Raw genomic sequence first — 15068 nt, 5'->3', positions numbered from 1 at the left:
AAGAATAATGAAAACGGAAGGGAAGGGAAGGGAAAAGGGAAAAAATCTATTTTAGATTTTAATAATGATTTAGATTCTATTAATTTTATTTAATTTTATAATTAAATTTTAGAGTTTAGTAATGTTGTCTATAGATATGTTTCATTAGGTGGACAATAGAGCTTCTCCTTTGCTTCAGGCAAAAGTTCAGAATTTATTTCTGGGCTATGTGCCTGGTCAGTTTTATCTTTATATGTAGATCTCTGTGCTAAAATGTGGAAGGATTTACAGCAAAGGAGTTAAAGTAGTGGTGATCTTTAAAGAGAGTTCACTAGGTCAAGCAAATTCTCTCTCTAAGATTATAAATCCAACTAGATCAAGGGATACAGAAGACATACAAGCACTTTCTTGGCTTGGAAACAAAGCAGAAATATTATAGAAAAGATTCCTCCACCTTTAATTTTACTCAAATTTTTGCTGGTTTTGTTGCTTTTGCCATTTGAAACTGGAACAAATATGGGATTCAGTTTGTTCTAATAAGCTGGAAACAAAAATAAAGACACATTTGTCCCAGTGAGGTCCTTTTTACTACACAGCATTCTCCCTAGACGATCTCCATTCATGCTTCCCTTCTATAATCCTCTCTCTTAAAAGCTGCTGGGAAACAGAGTTGAGATGCATTTTCCCAGTTGTGAATAATCTGTTTCTGTGCTATAGGTGCAATTTGGATAAAAGATATTATGAGGGGGAGCAGATTTTGTACCTTGCATGGCACTTCAGGCTCCATGCCTGATGCAGTAACGCTGTTCTAGGCAGCAGAAGTGTTCAGAAGTGGGTAAGGACACACTGATGCAATCAGTAGTTCATAGTTTCCTTCCCCATATAGAATCACTTCTTTCCTGAAAGATCTTCTAGTGCTGTACTTGAATTGTTTAATTTATGCAATAGATATTTTTTCCCTTCTCGGGGCGTCTCCTGTACTGAGTGTGTGCTTAAATGGGAAGGAATGGCCTTATTTCTTCTGACTGTCCAACCTAATTGATCTATTTCATTTATTCAGTAATTACACCATGCAGGTTTGTTGTTTTTTTTTAACTCAGGAAGTAGCAGACAGGATTGTTGAACATCTGTGTTTGTTCCTGTGGAGTCTGCCTGCTTGAATTCTCCACTGTCATCCTCTTTATTTGAAACAGGTGTTTGAAGTTGACCCTTTGCATGACTTTGAACCGAAGGCAGGGAAAGCCTACTGGAAAAATCAGCATTAAAGGCCTTGTAGGCCTTTTGAAAGAGTTAAATCTCTCTCTGATCTCACTGGTTTCAGTCAGGCTATTAGGTCTTTAAGTACCTTGTCTTTGAGGATTAATCTGTACTCTTAATTGTCCATTGCTGATGGTTTCTGTCACTCCCAAGTATACTAATTCTGCCTTAATAACTATGGAAGTCATTGCATTGGCATAAAAACACTTGTTATTCTGCTTATAACATTCTTCACTTAAAAGCCTTCCCTTCAAAGCCTTTCGACTAGTCCATAATTGGGGTGATGGGGGGTGAGAAACATGAGCAGAGCCATAGTGCATCATTTCTTCTCCAGTTCTCAGGGCTCCTGGAGCAAGGAAAGTGTCACTGTGTCACTTTTTTGCTGCTGGTAGCAAGCTGTCAGTGTGTTGATTCCCAGGCGCTTTGCATTAGAAGGGGATCTAATATCTGCACTTGCCAAGTGTCCTGTGGGCTCTGACAAGATTTCATGTGCAGTTGAGAAGCAGTGTGCATTTGTATGTGAGTCTTATCATGATGGAAGTGAAGTGCCACAAAGTGCCACAAAGATGAGTAATGGAGAAGGGCTGAGAGGAGAGAGCTGGGACTATTCAACTTCTAGAGGAGAAGACTCAGGGGGAATCTTATCAATACATACAAATAGCTGAAGGGAGGGTATAAAGAAGATTGGAGGGAGGCTCTTTTCAGTGGTGCCCAGTGACAGGAACAGAAGCACAGACTGAAACAGAGGAACTTCTGTCTGATATCAGGAAAATACTCTTGCTGTGACGGTGACTGAGTGCTGGCACAGGCTGCCCAGAGAGGTTGTGCAGCCTTGTGGTTGGAGATCTTTAAAAGCTGTCTGATACAATTCTGGGCAACTGGCTCTGAGTGCCTCTGTGTGAACCAGACACTTGGATCAGATGTCCTCCAGGGCTCCCTGCCAACTTCAACCAGCCTGAGATTCTGTGAAGTTAAGTTTTAATACAGGGCATCATGTGGGTAATGACCTGACCTAGGATGGAGGTTTAATTTTCCATCTGCCTTGTCTCGTCCAGTGCTATGTGCAGTTACTTCATTCTTTTGTACAGTGTGGTGCCACTAATTACACCTTTTGCTGTTCTACTGATGGGGGTTTTTAAATTTTTTTTTTAAGCTTAGTTTACTAAGTTTAATAAAACCTTTTCAATTTCTGTGTGCATGAGATTTTGTGGAGAGCTCAGCATTCTTTTAAGACTATAAATGAAAAATTTGCTTTTGTGGTTATACAAAAAGTTCAGAAGTATAGCTTTCTTAAAAGCCAAAATATTATGTCATAAAGAGATTCTAATGCTCTGTATTTTACGAAAACATTTTGATGTTAGAAAGCTGATTTTAAATTTTTTTTCTAAGGTTCTTGTATTTCTGTTTTTCAAAACTTCCCGCCTCCCCAGAATTGGACTTACACATTATATACTCTGGATGTGTAGGATTTCTGTATGTGTCTTTTTTGAGTCTCAAGTCCACGAAATGCTCATATCTGATCCAGTGTTTAATGGGATGAAGTGCTCATATCTGATCCAGTGTTTAATGGGATTCAGATTATGCAAAGAAGCTGATAATGCTGCCCTGTTCTAATGAAGTGCTTGAATATGGGCCTAAGTGGAAACATGCTGTGTGGGATGTTCACAAGTGCCCATGGGGGAAAGGAGCTTAAATCCCATTGAGAGTGAAGAACATGATCCCACCAGCTCAAGAATGTGATGTCTCCCCCTTGCTCTGCTCCTGCTGCCATCGGTAGGTGTTGTCATTCTGACAGCTTCATAAGCCAAGCTGTGGGTTTCATGCACCATCCCTTTACAGTCACATTAATGAAAACTCACACCTTGCCAGGTTTTTCTCTGTTAGGTTTCAGTCCAGTGGTTTTAGCGTAGTTAATGAGGGGGAGTCTCTTTTGTCCTTCCCAAAGCCACAGTTAAGAGTTGTTTTCCTTGGATTTTGTGAAAGACATGTAACTTCTGACACACGGGCTCTTGTTTTCAGGTCCCAGTTTGCTGGTTGCAGAGAGGCCACCTTGTCAACTGGGATCACATCAGGTACTCTGAGCTCCCATTCCTCCATCAGGTACGTGAATAGTTGTGATCAATTTATTGATGTGAAATAACATTCTGAGTAGATAATTGGATTTCACCTGTGGGCCTCAGTGAATGGCTTTTTAGAGAGTAGAAAGTAGTACAATTAATATAATGGATCAGACTGGTACCAAGAGATGTTGCTTACTGCTGATGTGGATTCTGTTTCCTTGTTTCCACTGGGGTGTGGTCCCCTGGAAAGACATTGTACTGAACCACTTGCATGAGGGGACTGAAGTGGGAATTGAATTATTAGCCCAGGATCCTCTGTTTTTTCTTACTGGCAAACTAACTTCATATGATGTGACTGTTGTTTACCTGAATACTGAGCACAACTGTATTCTTCCCTACTCAGATCACATTTGTTTTTATTTATGACAAATGCTGATGTATTATGAGAATTCCCTGTTAAAGAAAAAAATAATTAAAGATAATAAATAAAAACTTACGTACCAAAGTCATGCATGAAATCTGTCAATCTTCATTCTTTCCCCCGAACCTGCTTATTTTTTGCACAGCCTATGTATTTTAAATAGGGGAAAAAACCTGGCCCAGTCCTTTCAATCATGTTACAAAAACAGTGAAGGTGTAGAAGAACACACTGTGGAAAGGAAAGTACAGATAAACAGATTAAAAAAAGAGGTGCTGCAGCACCTGGCAGTGTTTCTGTACCTATATAGTTGATCACCCAGCAACAAATGGCTGAGAGACTGAGATATATTTGGGATAATCTCAGAGAGTGAAGCTCCTGAAGTGGGCAGAAAGGAAGATGATGATGCATTGGTGTTTATGTTCAGTCCCTTCTAAAGCCCTGTAGGGAAAAATATTTCTGAATCTTCTGGAAGACTAAAGCTAGAAATAAAACCCTGTAATAACTTCCAGGTGGATATATCTGAAGTGGTGAAGCTTTTCAATTGAGGCTCAGTCTTCCCCCTTTATTTTATTTAAATACTTCCTATTTTGGTTTCCTTTAAACAGTTATAGGTGACAGAGTGACCAGTCCCAAGCTGAGGAAAGTCAGATTTTGTCAGAAGTCTAGAAAGAAAAATAATTTCTGGCTTGCAGTTTAAAAGAAAATACAGGTGATAGCAAACAGAAAGTACTGACTGTTGTCAAGCTACTGAAGACACTCAGAGAAACAATCACCACTGCATGGTGTCCCTTTTCACTGGGAATTGCAGGTGATTATTTAAGTCCATGTAGGTCTGTGGACTTCTGCAGCACATGTAAACTGAGGATTTGACCAAGGTCCATAGTGTGAAATGGAACTGAAGTCCTCTGATGTTAACTGGTATCAACTTTGGGCTTGGTTAATCTCACACCCTAAAAGGGTGGTGTCTGAAATTTTTACATGGCTTGATTTTCAGTAATCCTTCTCCTCCTGCTCCTAGGTCTCAGATTGCTTTGGTTTTGTGGTGTTTGGGGTTTGTTTGTTTCTTTGTTTTGGTTGTGTGGGGGTTTTTGCCCTTGGTTTTTTTTTAATGTATTTTCTTAGTTTTGATGTTCTTTGAATCTATGTCTTTCATGTTAGTTACAAGTAGAATTAAGATCTGTTCTATTTAGTTAACCTTACCCTGTGTCAGTCAAATTGAATGAACAAAATCTCAGTGATTTATGCTAGAAAATAACGCTTTTTGTTAGTTTTTCACCCTTCATTTTGTCTGTGAAAACTAAAGTACCTGTTGTTACCCAGGCCCCTCAAAAGGGCTGTTCTGTCCATGTAGGTTTTACAATTAAATGGAGCAGGTAGTGTAGTTGTCTGTAGTATGGCCATAATTTACCCACTAATAGAGTCTTTAATTGAACGAGGGTTTTTTGTTTTATTTACTGAATTACTGTGTCAAAACTTGAACAACTTTGCTTTCAACTCTTAAACTGAGTTACAGGTTTAGGCCAAGGAGATGCAGCAAACCTAAACCTTCAGCAGTTGGACTGACCCAATTTTTTGCATTGTTAGTGATTTTGTTGGTTTTGTATTATTATGTATTTAACTCAGCAGAGCTTCCAGGCAAGGTTTGAAGAAGAGTAGGAGGCTTCTTTGTTTTCTTTGTTACTGTAAATATTCATACAGCATGACTGTATGATTTGGAGGATAGAGCTCTTAGGGCCATGTTTACTCGCTCATCCTTAACAGCATTATGCACAGCACTGCTGTATAAAGTGTGCAGGAAAAAAAACAATCAAGCAAAATCTGTTTCTCTGCAGAAATTTCTTCTGTTGAGCCTTTAAGGTGGTCTTTACAGACTAAGGACAAGTGCCTTTTTTATGGTGTAGAGCCTTTTGGGTAAGTGTGGTGAATGAATGCTGGGGGCATCTATTTGGGCTGACAGTGAATATGTTTGATTATGCATGTAGTAAGTGTTTAAGTGTGAAGTACTTCAGACAAAAGAAGTGTGAGTCTCCCAGGTAGTGTTTCACCATGGAAATCGGGCAGTGTGAATTGTTATCTCAAGTGTGCTGTCACTGGGAGGTGAGATTTAACCAGAATAGTCACTTCTGCTGTACAGACAAGGACATGACCTTCTGGAAAAATGGCACACTGTTGTGTTCCTTTTGCTGACACAAAGAGAGGGAAAAGTCTGCCCATGTCAGAGCAGTGCTTGCACACAGACAAGGAGTCTAGACCAGAAGCTGTCAGGTTGTAGATTCTGAGGGATTTAAAAGGATCTTTCTGCCATGAAAAGGCTTTCTACCTGCATGCCTGATGTTAGGAGTGGAGTTGTTGTGGAGAGGAATAATGCTTCACTTTCCCCACCAGTGTTTGTTTTTCTTTAGCTCTTCCTGCTTCTTGCCTCACTGCTGACAGGGAGGCTGGTTTGCCATACTAAACACCTTAGGGCTGACAGGATGGAGAAAACCTACAGGCTCCTCTGACAGCAGTAATCAATAAGAAGTGAAAAAATCTCACTCTGAGAAGCCCTTTTCCAGCTATAAATGGCAACGGAAGTCCTGAAGGTGAAACTCTGATTTTTAGCCCAAATTGTGAATGCAAAGGACCAGGAAGCTGAGACCAGGGAAAAGATTTGCAAACCAAGAGTTTCTCAGCCTAGGGGAAAACTGCATTGTGCCAGACAGTCCTCAAAAATGTCCTCCTCAGCCCATGAGCTGGTGCTTTGTTTAGTGCATCCCCCAGGACTTAGAATCGTTGAATTGTTAAGGCTGGAAAAGACCTCTATGATCATCGAGTCGACCATTAACCTGGCACCACCACGTTCACCACTAAACCATGTCACTTGGGGTGCCTCATCCACACATTTTTTGAGACTTCCGGGGGTGGTGATTGCACCACTTCCCTGGGCAGCCTGTTCCAATGCCTGACCACCCTTTAAGTGAAGAAATTTTTCCTAATATCCAATCTAAACCTGTCCTGGTGCAACTTGAGGCCATTCCTCTCATCCTGTCACTTGTTACCTACCACTTACCACCACCTCTGGGCCCAGCTATCCAGTCAGTTTTTTACCCAGTGAGTAGTGCACCCACACAAAGCCATGAGCAGCCAGCTTCTCCAGGATAATGCTGTGGGAAACGCTGTCAAAGGCTTTACTAAAGTCCATGTACACACATCCACCGCCTTTCCATCATCCACTAAGCATCTCATAGAAGAAGATCAGGTTGGTCAAGCAGCAGCTGCCTTTCCCAAACCCATCCTGGCTGGGCCTGATCCCCTGGTTGTCCAGTATGTGCCACATGCTGGCACTCAAGACAATCTGCTCTGTGACCTTCCCTGGCAGCAAGGTCAGGACAGGTCTGTAGTTCCCCAGATCCTCCTTCCAACCTTTCCTGTAGATGGGCATTATAATTGCTGACTTCAGTCAGCTGGGACCTCCCTGGCTCACCAGGACAGCCGACAAATGATTGGAAGTGGCTTGGAAAGCTCTTCCACCAGCTCCTTCGGTGCCCTTGGGTGGAGTCTATCAGGGCCTATAGACATGTGTATGTCTAGATGTGTATGTCTAGGTTGCTGAGGATTTCCTCCTGGATTATGGGGGCTTCATTCTATTCCCCGTCTGTCTTCCAGCTCAGAGGGCTGGGTACCCTGAGGATAACTGGTATTATTGAAGACTTGCTGTGAGAGATTTCATTATCATACTGCAAGCTTCTCCTGTTTCCACTTGCCTTAGGAGAGATGGTGAATTTCTCCAACTCTTGTAAGAGTCACTGGAAAATGAGGAAACTTAATCAAAACTAGGCAGAAGGAAGGGTCGGAATTAGCTTTTTAACCTAACAGGCCTGCTTTATTTTTGAAAATAAGTCATTTCTATGAAGGAAAACCAAGTTTTTTTCTTTCAAATAGATTTAATTGCCTGCAAGTCACATTGAAAATGGGAATAACAACTTGTAATTATGAATGGGGATAGACAGAAATGCCCAGAGCACCTGGTTAATCAAAAAATAGAGGCTGAAGAGTGCAGTATTTTTCATGCTGTATTATAGTGATAATGGCAAGTCATTCAGAAAGCACAATAGGAAAAGTTAGGTCTAGCTTATATATTCTTGTTTTGTGATGCTGAGTAATTGTTAATATGGGCTCTTACTGTCGTCTTTGTTTTGCAGGAAGCAATGCAAGCAAATGAATACGTCTCTATCCCATATTGCCGTTTTACTCACAGTTTAGCTGCTTATTTGGTTGAGATGGAGTTTTTATTCCCTTTATGTTAGTTGTGCAGCTAGGGAATTTGGTGGTAATAAAAACACAGAGCTCTTGCAGCATGCTTTGTGCTGATAAATCTCAATGTTTCGTGAAGTATGTGATAACCTCACACTGCAGATATGTGGCAGGGTAAGAAGTTTGCCCCCATGGTCACTTGGCTGTTAGGAGAGCTAGGATAAGGATCCCTGGCCTTGAGTCTCAGCACAGGGCTCCCTCTGGCTGACCATGCAGCCTCTGCTTCTGTTTTTTCATAGAACTGTTAGTGGTATCATTCCTCCTAAGGATGTGGGGAAGGTTTTAGATATTAAGCAGGTATCTTTTTGTCAGCACTCAATTAATTTTAAAGGGGAGATACAAAAATAGCACATTCTTTTGTATTAGATATCATATGTCCTCTGGAATCATTTTTGCCAAATGCTATTAATGGCTACTCAAGAGATTCATTCTATTATCTTGACTAGCTTATTTCTAAAGTAGTTTGACATTTTATTTGTCTGACTTATCTGTTGTTGTAGGGAGATATTGTTTTATTACACTTTAGAAGGCTGAAATGTTAACCAGGAAATATGGGAGCTCCTTTCATTACTTTTTACTATGAAATACGAACTCACAGACTGGATTGTCAGCTCTGCAGTAAAAGAGAATTCTGGCCTTGTGCTCAAGAGCTTGGATTTGACTACAAACAGTATCCCAGACCCTCTGTGGTAAGCTGCTTATTCTTCAATCCTACAAAGCAGTTTTAAGCCCTGCACACCTTTCCTCTCAAATGGGAGAATTCTGGCACTGCCAAGATCCCAGTGTCTGCAATCAGTGTGAACAAGCACTGCAGGAAGGGAGTGGGCTGGAGTAAAGTTGGGGTTCCTGTTCCCAGAGCAGACACAGCTGTGAACAGTAGGACAGATGTAATTTCAAATATTCACTGGTGTTGCTGCTGGATGTGTACTGTCAGTAATGTGAACTATAATGGTAATTAGTATGTTAATAAAAACCCCTTTTACCTGGAGGAATTAGAACCATTTCATATGGTCATCTTTTAAATTGAACTTGTTTCTTCCTCACCTAGTCCAGACATGCTTGACATCAGCTGAAAGCTTGTAAATTTAATGGCTTTGGGTGATTTTATATGGCTGTTCTGGTGTCGAGTCCTCTCTGCTTCATAATTTCCTGATTCCACCTTCATGTGTGCACACACACTCTCCATTTGGGAATGCAAGACAAATATTTGATTTTATGATGATCTTTGGGAGGCACTGTGAGTAGGAGGGGTTTATTGAGAGGCTAGGAGAAAGCTCGGAGTCTGATAAACAGAGAAAACCAGTGGAGATGGATTTGCAGTTTCTTGTGTGTGACAGCACTATTTTACTTTGCACTACCATTTCGAGTCAGAGAAGATAAAAAGCATCTGATTAATAGAAGCCTGGATGAAGACATGTGCTGCTACACATGTTTTTGGAGTCTGGTAGATCCTGGGCTTGGCACATTAAAAATCTGTCCTTTCATGAAAGAGCTTTCCTCATATTAGAGAAAACTGTAAGGTAAATGAAACAAATAAGTAGAGCAGGGATTTATTATTAAGCAAGTTTTGTGTCAGTGAATGAATATCAACATTTTAAAAAAGAGTCTAAAACTAAAGCCTGTAAAAATAAATTGCTTTGTCTTAACAATACAACATCTAAGAAAGCTTTTCCTTTTGAGGTAAAAAATAATAGAAAACTTTAGACCTTCTTATAGCAAAGATACACTCTTGCTTATTTTAATTACATTGTTTTAAGTAGGTCACTCACATGCTTAATTAAACCTGTGGAAAATTTAGGAAAGCTTAGCAAACTGGCATAAGGGCAGAATCAGGGGACCTTGATTCCAGTCTTCTTTTACAGTGCCTGTATTGCTCCAGCATTTTAGCATGGACTGCCTGCAGTCAGAGAGAACATCTACTTGTACTTGTTTTTTAATCTAGACTGGTGTTAGCACTTTTTTTCTGGGTCAGCTGATTTCACTACAGACATGTTTGTTGCACTCAAGCTGTCTTGTAGCAGCAGTGATAAAAAGATAAAATCAGGCTTCTGAAAGCAATGGTGACAAGATTGGCTCAGAGTGGGTAAAGTGACTAAATACAGGAACAACTTCATGTGGTCAGAGATAGTACTGAATATTTGCTTTCGGATTTAGGGTGTGTTTAATGGCTATAGAAGAATGAAGCAAAAGTTACCAACTCAGTTCCTGATTTTTTTAGATGTGTGGCTCTGTTTTCCAGGTGCTCAGGATGCTGCATGTCCATTTGGTACTGAAAAAGTTTGACCTTTGGTGTCATCTCAAGAGCAGCAGAGCTCTGAGCACATTTGTAACAGCTCTTGCCCTCTTCAGCTGCGTAAGTGGTGCATCAGAGCTCCTCTGAAAATTTGAGTAAAGGGCTCTTTGGAAAATATTTGGCTGCAAAGATACAACGTGGGGAGTACTAAAAGGAGCATTTGGATCCGAGCTGGCTTTGCTCTATGTATTTGTGTAGATACAAGCTGGTCTTTAAAATCCTTGGAGACCCTCAAGAAAAAAGGTCATAAAGGTGATGCTAGTGGGTATAATACATTTGGAAAATGCTAGCATTTCTGACATGATGGGTTTTCAAGCATTGCATGTGCTACCAGGTGGGATTGCAGTACACAGAACATCTGTTTCAGAAAAAATTCTCTTACCTCTGCTTTTTACACATCTTGTGTGTCTTCTGTGGTGAATTGTGCCACAGTGTCAGTGTTAGCACTGTTGGTTTTTTTTTCTGCTGAATTCCACACGAATGGATGTGTAGCAAAGGGGCTGAGAGAGAATGCTTAGAATCAGCATTTGTTTGCCATCTGGAGCTCTGCCAGTGTAACCTGAGGAGATTGTGATGGTGGGGAACCTTTCCTGGAGTTCAGGAAAAGGGAAGGAAAAAAAGCCCTGTGCTCTGAACAGAGAAGTTTGCACAAACCACACTCTGTGGCGGAAACAAGTCAGGTGGAAAAACAAGTCATGCAAGATGATTAGCAGTGTAACTAATTCTTCCTTTCTTCACTACGAAGCCCATCTTCTTTCAAAGAAAATGGCAGTTATTGGCAGTTTGAACTTCTCAGTGGTGTTCAAAGTAATCGGGCTTTGTAAGCATGAGATGTGATGTTTTCCTTCTGTTACAATAGCAGATGAGCTCTTCTCCCCCTCAGTTTGACCAGGACTTCACCAGGCACAGAGAAGAGGGAACAAGGTAGTAAGGAGGCAGAACCTCTCTTTTTTATTTTTTGGCTGCTGGGTGTAGTCTCACAGTGAGGGATAGGAGCCACACGAAAGTCGTGATCCACTGTCTTTTCAATTCAAAGACTCTCATCTATATGAAGAGGTTTGAAACAAACTTCAAACCTGTCTCCTTCAGTCGAGCTCATAGTATGTTGCTGGTCAACTTGGAAAAAAAGATTAAAATACTATTATCCTGGAGCACACCTGTCTTCTGCTTGCTTGGTGTTGAGTAGCACTGTGTCACAGCTTTGTGCATTAGCTCCTTGCCTGGTGTAATGAGAGATCTCCTCCTGGTTTCAACCCACAAATTTTTATGGCTGATTGCTAGAGGTGGAAATGGTATACTCTATAGCCCTGCCTATCCCTATCCCTGTTTCTCCTCCATGCAGTGGATACTTTTCTGGTTTCTTTTGTAAGATCACAGGTTGTAGTGGAAGTGACCTAAGTAGCCAGTAAAGACTTGAAATGGAGTTGAAACAAAATTAATAAAGCTGTAGGGAAAGTGAATTTGATTGTAAAGTTTTCACTGTGTGATCAGCCAGATCCTAAGATCTGTCTATTCCTGGACTTTTCCTAAAATAAGTTACTTTAAATTAATTATATAGATATAATCCCCTATGAGGACATTTGTTCTGAGGCAAGAGTATCTATATAGAAATTGAACTCTTGAAACCACTTGAAAGTGTTCTAAAATAACTACTTTGATTAATTTCTAAGCATATTAGGACCTACAGCGATTACAGCTGGTATTGCTTCTGTACCTCACTGCTTGCTTAAAGTAGCTCAGAGACTGTGCCCAGTAACGAGTCAGATTCAGAATTGTGGCCTTTCATTTAATTTCATTTTATTTTATTTAAACTAGCAGGAGCAAGCAGTCTTCTCAATGCTCCATCTAAAAACGCGTTACCACAGATTGAAACCCTGCACTGTGTATCTGTGTGCTGACTCCACAAACCTCCCACCCTTTGCCACCATCTCTTTCATAACTGTAGACAGACTTTAAATGTGGAAACATCTCTTAAGTCAGACAAGGATATTTGGCTCAGAAAATGAGAGGAGAAGGTCAGTGCATCCCCTGAAGTGATACATGAGGGGATGAGATGTGTCTAATGGAAAAGTGTCTAATGGAGAAGAGTGGAAAAAGGCAAGGGAAGAGTACTGAAGGAGAGAAAATTAGAAGTAAAGGGAGTGGAAACAGGGAGAGGCTGTAAGATTCTGATGAAATGAAAATGAGTAGTTGTTAATATACAGGAATTGCTCTGTGACTTTGGATGGGTTGGGCTCCCTGCTTGCCTGGCTGTCCTGCCATGCTGTCCCTGTTCACTTCAGCAGAGGACTTGGCCTTCATCACTCAGAGGCTGCCATCTGTCATAGTCACCCACTGGCCTGTGAATTATTTGTGCTCGTCTAAAGGCACGAACTGCTGAATGCGTGAGCTCTGCTGTCACTCCAGGATTGATGCTGCAGCTCAGCTGGAGGCCAAATGGTAGAGTCTCAGCCCCCAAAAAAGCCCCAAAGCAGCTCCCTCCAAGGTTCCCAAACAAGGAGTGCAGGCCTCAACTGTGCTGCAACCAAGGCTGAGGGCAGAGTAGCAATATTTAAAACTGAAAAAAATAAATGCTGTTCACCTCTGTGGACCTTACAGTTTGATTACTGTTTGGATGAAACTTGACAGAAATTTGGTGTGATAGCTCAGCTATTTCCAGTATGTTTAAAACGATCTGCAAACATGAGCTCACCCTCACCTTTCATTCATGCTAAGGGGGAAGTGTGATACATATATTAGACTATAGCACTGACCAAAATAACCCCAACACTTTGCACCCTGTGAGCAGCTGATGCATGTGATGGTCTGTTTCAATGTCGCTGTCTCCCTGCAGTCAGTGTTCAGACACAAATGACAGAAACACAAATACGTTTGTGAAATCTAGAAGTAGTTACAGTTCATGAACAACAGAGGGTCAGATTCAAAACTGGTGGAAGTTACCGTAGCTTCATTAAGTTTCATTTATTTATTTATGTTTACATTATTTTATCAGCACGATTTCACAGCTCTAGTTTAGAGCATGGCATTGAGAGTAAGTGAATTACCTTAAGTAAGGTGGAAGTGGACTCTGCTGTGAGGAGATCAGAGCTGGGAGGGAGAGTTAGCCCTCTTAAATCAGATGTGCAGTGAGTAAAAATAATTATGTGGAACTACAGCCTTAATAGAGTGCTGCAATTTTATACCAGCTCCTGATAAGACTGGTAAAATGTAGCTAAAGTTTAACTTACCCACCACCCCCATGCTCTTCATGCTGACTATGATAGTTATGAAAGCTGCTCTCATCTGATAATGGTCTTAAGAGTTATCAGTATGAGGACACTAAAGGTAGGCTAAGAGTGAGTCATCTATTCTGTATAATGAATTTATAAACTAGTTATGCCCATGGAATTATCAAAGAAATTTGGCATTCTGGAAGTCCTTTTCGTAGTCCAAGTGCATATTACACTCCTGTTAATTTAATAATTTAAGCTTACCTTTTCTGAAAGTGTGTTGATGCTGTTTGTAGTGGTTTTGGAAGATGCAAAGTCTGTTTACAGGCTCAGTCTCATCATGTCTTTCTCTTTTTACAGAGCTGTTTGAAATTTTGTTTGAGGTCAAATCTATGGAATTCCTTCATATCAACTGAATAATGCTTCTAGAGTCTTGAAATTTGTTTTTTGTTAATTTTGCTAAATAATTTTATCTATTCCTTTATGGTGTAGTAGAAACTTTCTGAAGGACTTCAGAGAGCTTCACAGCATTTTTAAAAATTTTCATAGTGTGCAAGTGGAAGATACTTGGATTGTCCTGGGTTTTGGAGTTTAGGCAGCCCTTTAGTTAGGATTTCTGGACATGTCTGTGGCACAGATTTAGATATTCTTTGCCATTTTGAATTTTTTTCTTTTGACTTCAGCAGGTACTAAATCTAATAAGGGCAGACATGTCACTATAAAATTGAAGCAGAGACAGGATATAGGCATTTGTCATATGGATGAATTTCAACAAGCTTGATTTCATATTGCTTTTTGAAAAGCAGCCTGATATGATAAATGACAGCAAATTAAATTCTGTTTAACAGTTACTGACCTCTTTTTTTGGTAGTATTCCTGCAGAAGTTGCAATATTCAAACCTAAATATAGAAAAGAGTCTGCAAGCATGTTAGGAAGCTTTCATAGGTATAAAGAGTGTTCTCCAAAGTGTCTGAGTAACAAGGTCTTGCTAAGTGTGAGTAATTTTGCTATTATTTAGTTCTGTTACAAATGTGAAGGGATAGAAAAAGGGAGATTCTCATGACAGATGTTAGCCATGTCCCTTGATGTACATCTGGCAAGCCCTTGGACTTAAATTGCAATGTCCTCACAGACATTAACATGCACTGGTTGGTCAGTGCTTCTCTGCCCCTTGCCTTGGCAAACACGTAACTAATAATGTTTATTGTCTGATCACAATGGGAAATCTCTGTAATTTTAGAAGTATTTATTGCCAAGGTGAACATGAGCGGCATGCCAGCAAAGCCTAAGGAGGGCAGTAGATCTTATTGGGAAAGAGAGAAAAGAATGACCAGATTGTTTATCAGGGAGTCTTTAATTTCAGCTATCCCTGCTAGGAAGTGATAAGCCCTGCATGGGAGAGCTCTCTTACGCTGTCTGGGTTAGAGAGGATACAGCATGTAGAGGAGGGTGTAGTCTGTCTCCTCTCACCTAGTGCACGTGGACAAGGAAATCAGCAAAGGTAATGTGTAATCCATGGAGAGCAGCCCATGGAGCTGCCACCTGCTGCTGAACC

The 15068-nt window shown here is 40.6% G+C and overlaps 1 protein-coding gene across 6 annotated transcripts in view; it reads left to right on the top strand.

Moving 5' to 3' along the window:
- Positions 1-15068, top strand: part of TSPAN4 (tetraspanin 4) — a 420840-nt gene that overhangs the window by 149513 nt on the left and 256259 nt on the right. For all 6 annotated transcript variants that reach the window (XM_069017019.1, XM_069017011.1, XM_069017010.1 and 3 more), the window contains one exon: positions 3256-3336. Coding sequence is in view for 1 of the 6 variants with exons in the window: in XM_069017016.1 (XP_068873117.1) it covers positions 3256-3336 (81 nt within the window). In the remaining 5 variants the exon portion in view is untranslated. Of the gene's footprint in view, positions 1-3255; positions 3337-15068 lie in introns of those variants that run through there.

The sequence above is a fragment of the Aphelocoma coerulescens genome, chromosome 5, assembly GCF_041296385.1.
Source record: "Aphelocoma coerulescens isolate FSJ_1873_10779 chromosome 5, UR_Acoe_1.0, whole genome shotgun sequence".
NCBI lineage: Eukaryota > Metazoa > Chordata > Aves > Passeriformes > Corvidae > Aphelocoma > Aphelocoma coerulescens.
The sequence above is the reverse complement of the archived record's forward strand: the minus strand, read 5'-3'. Positions and strand labels throughout refer to the sequence as shown.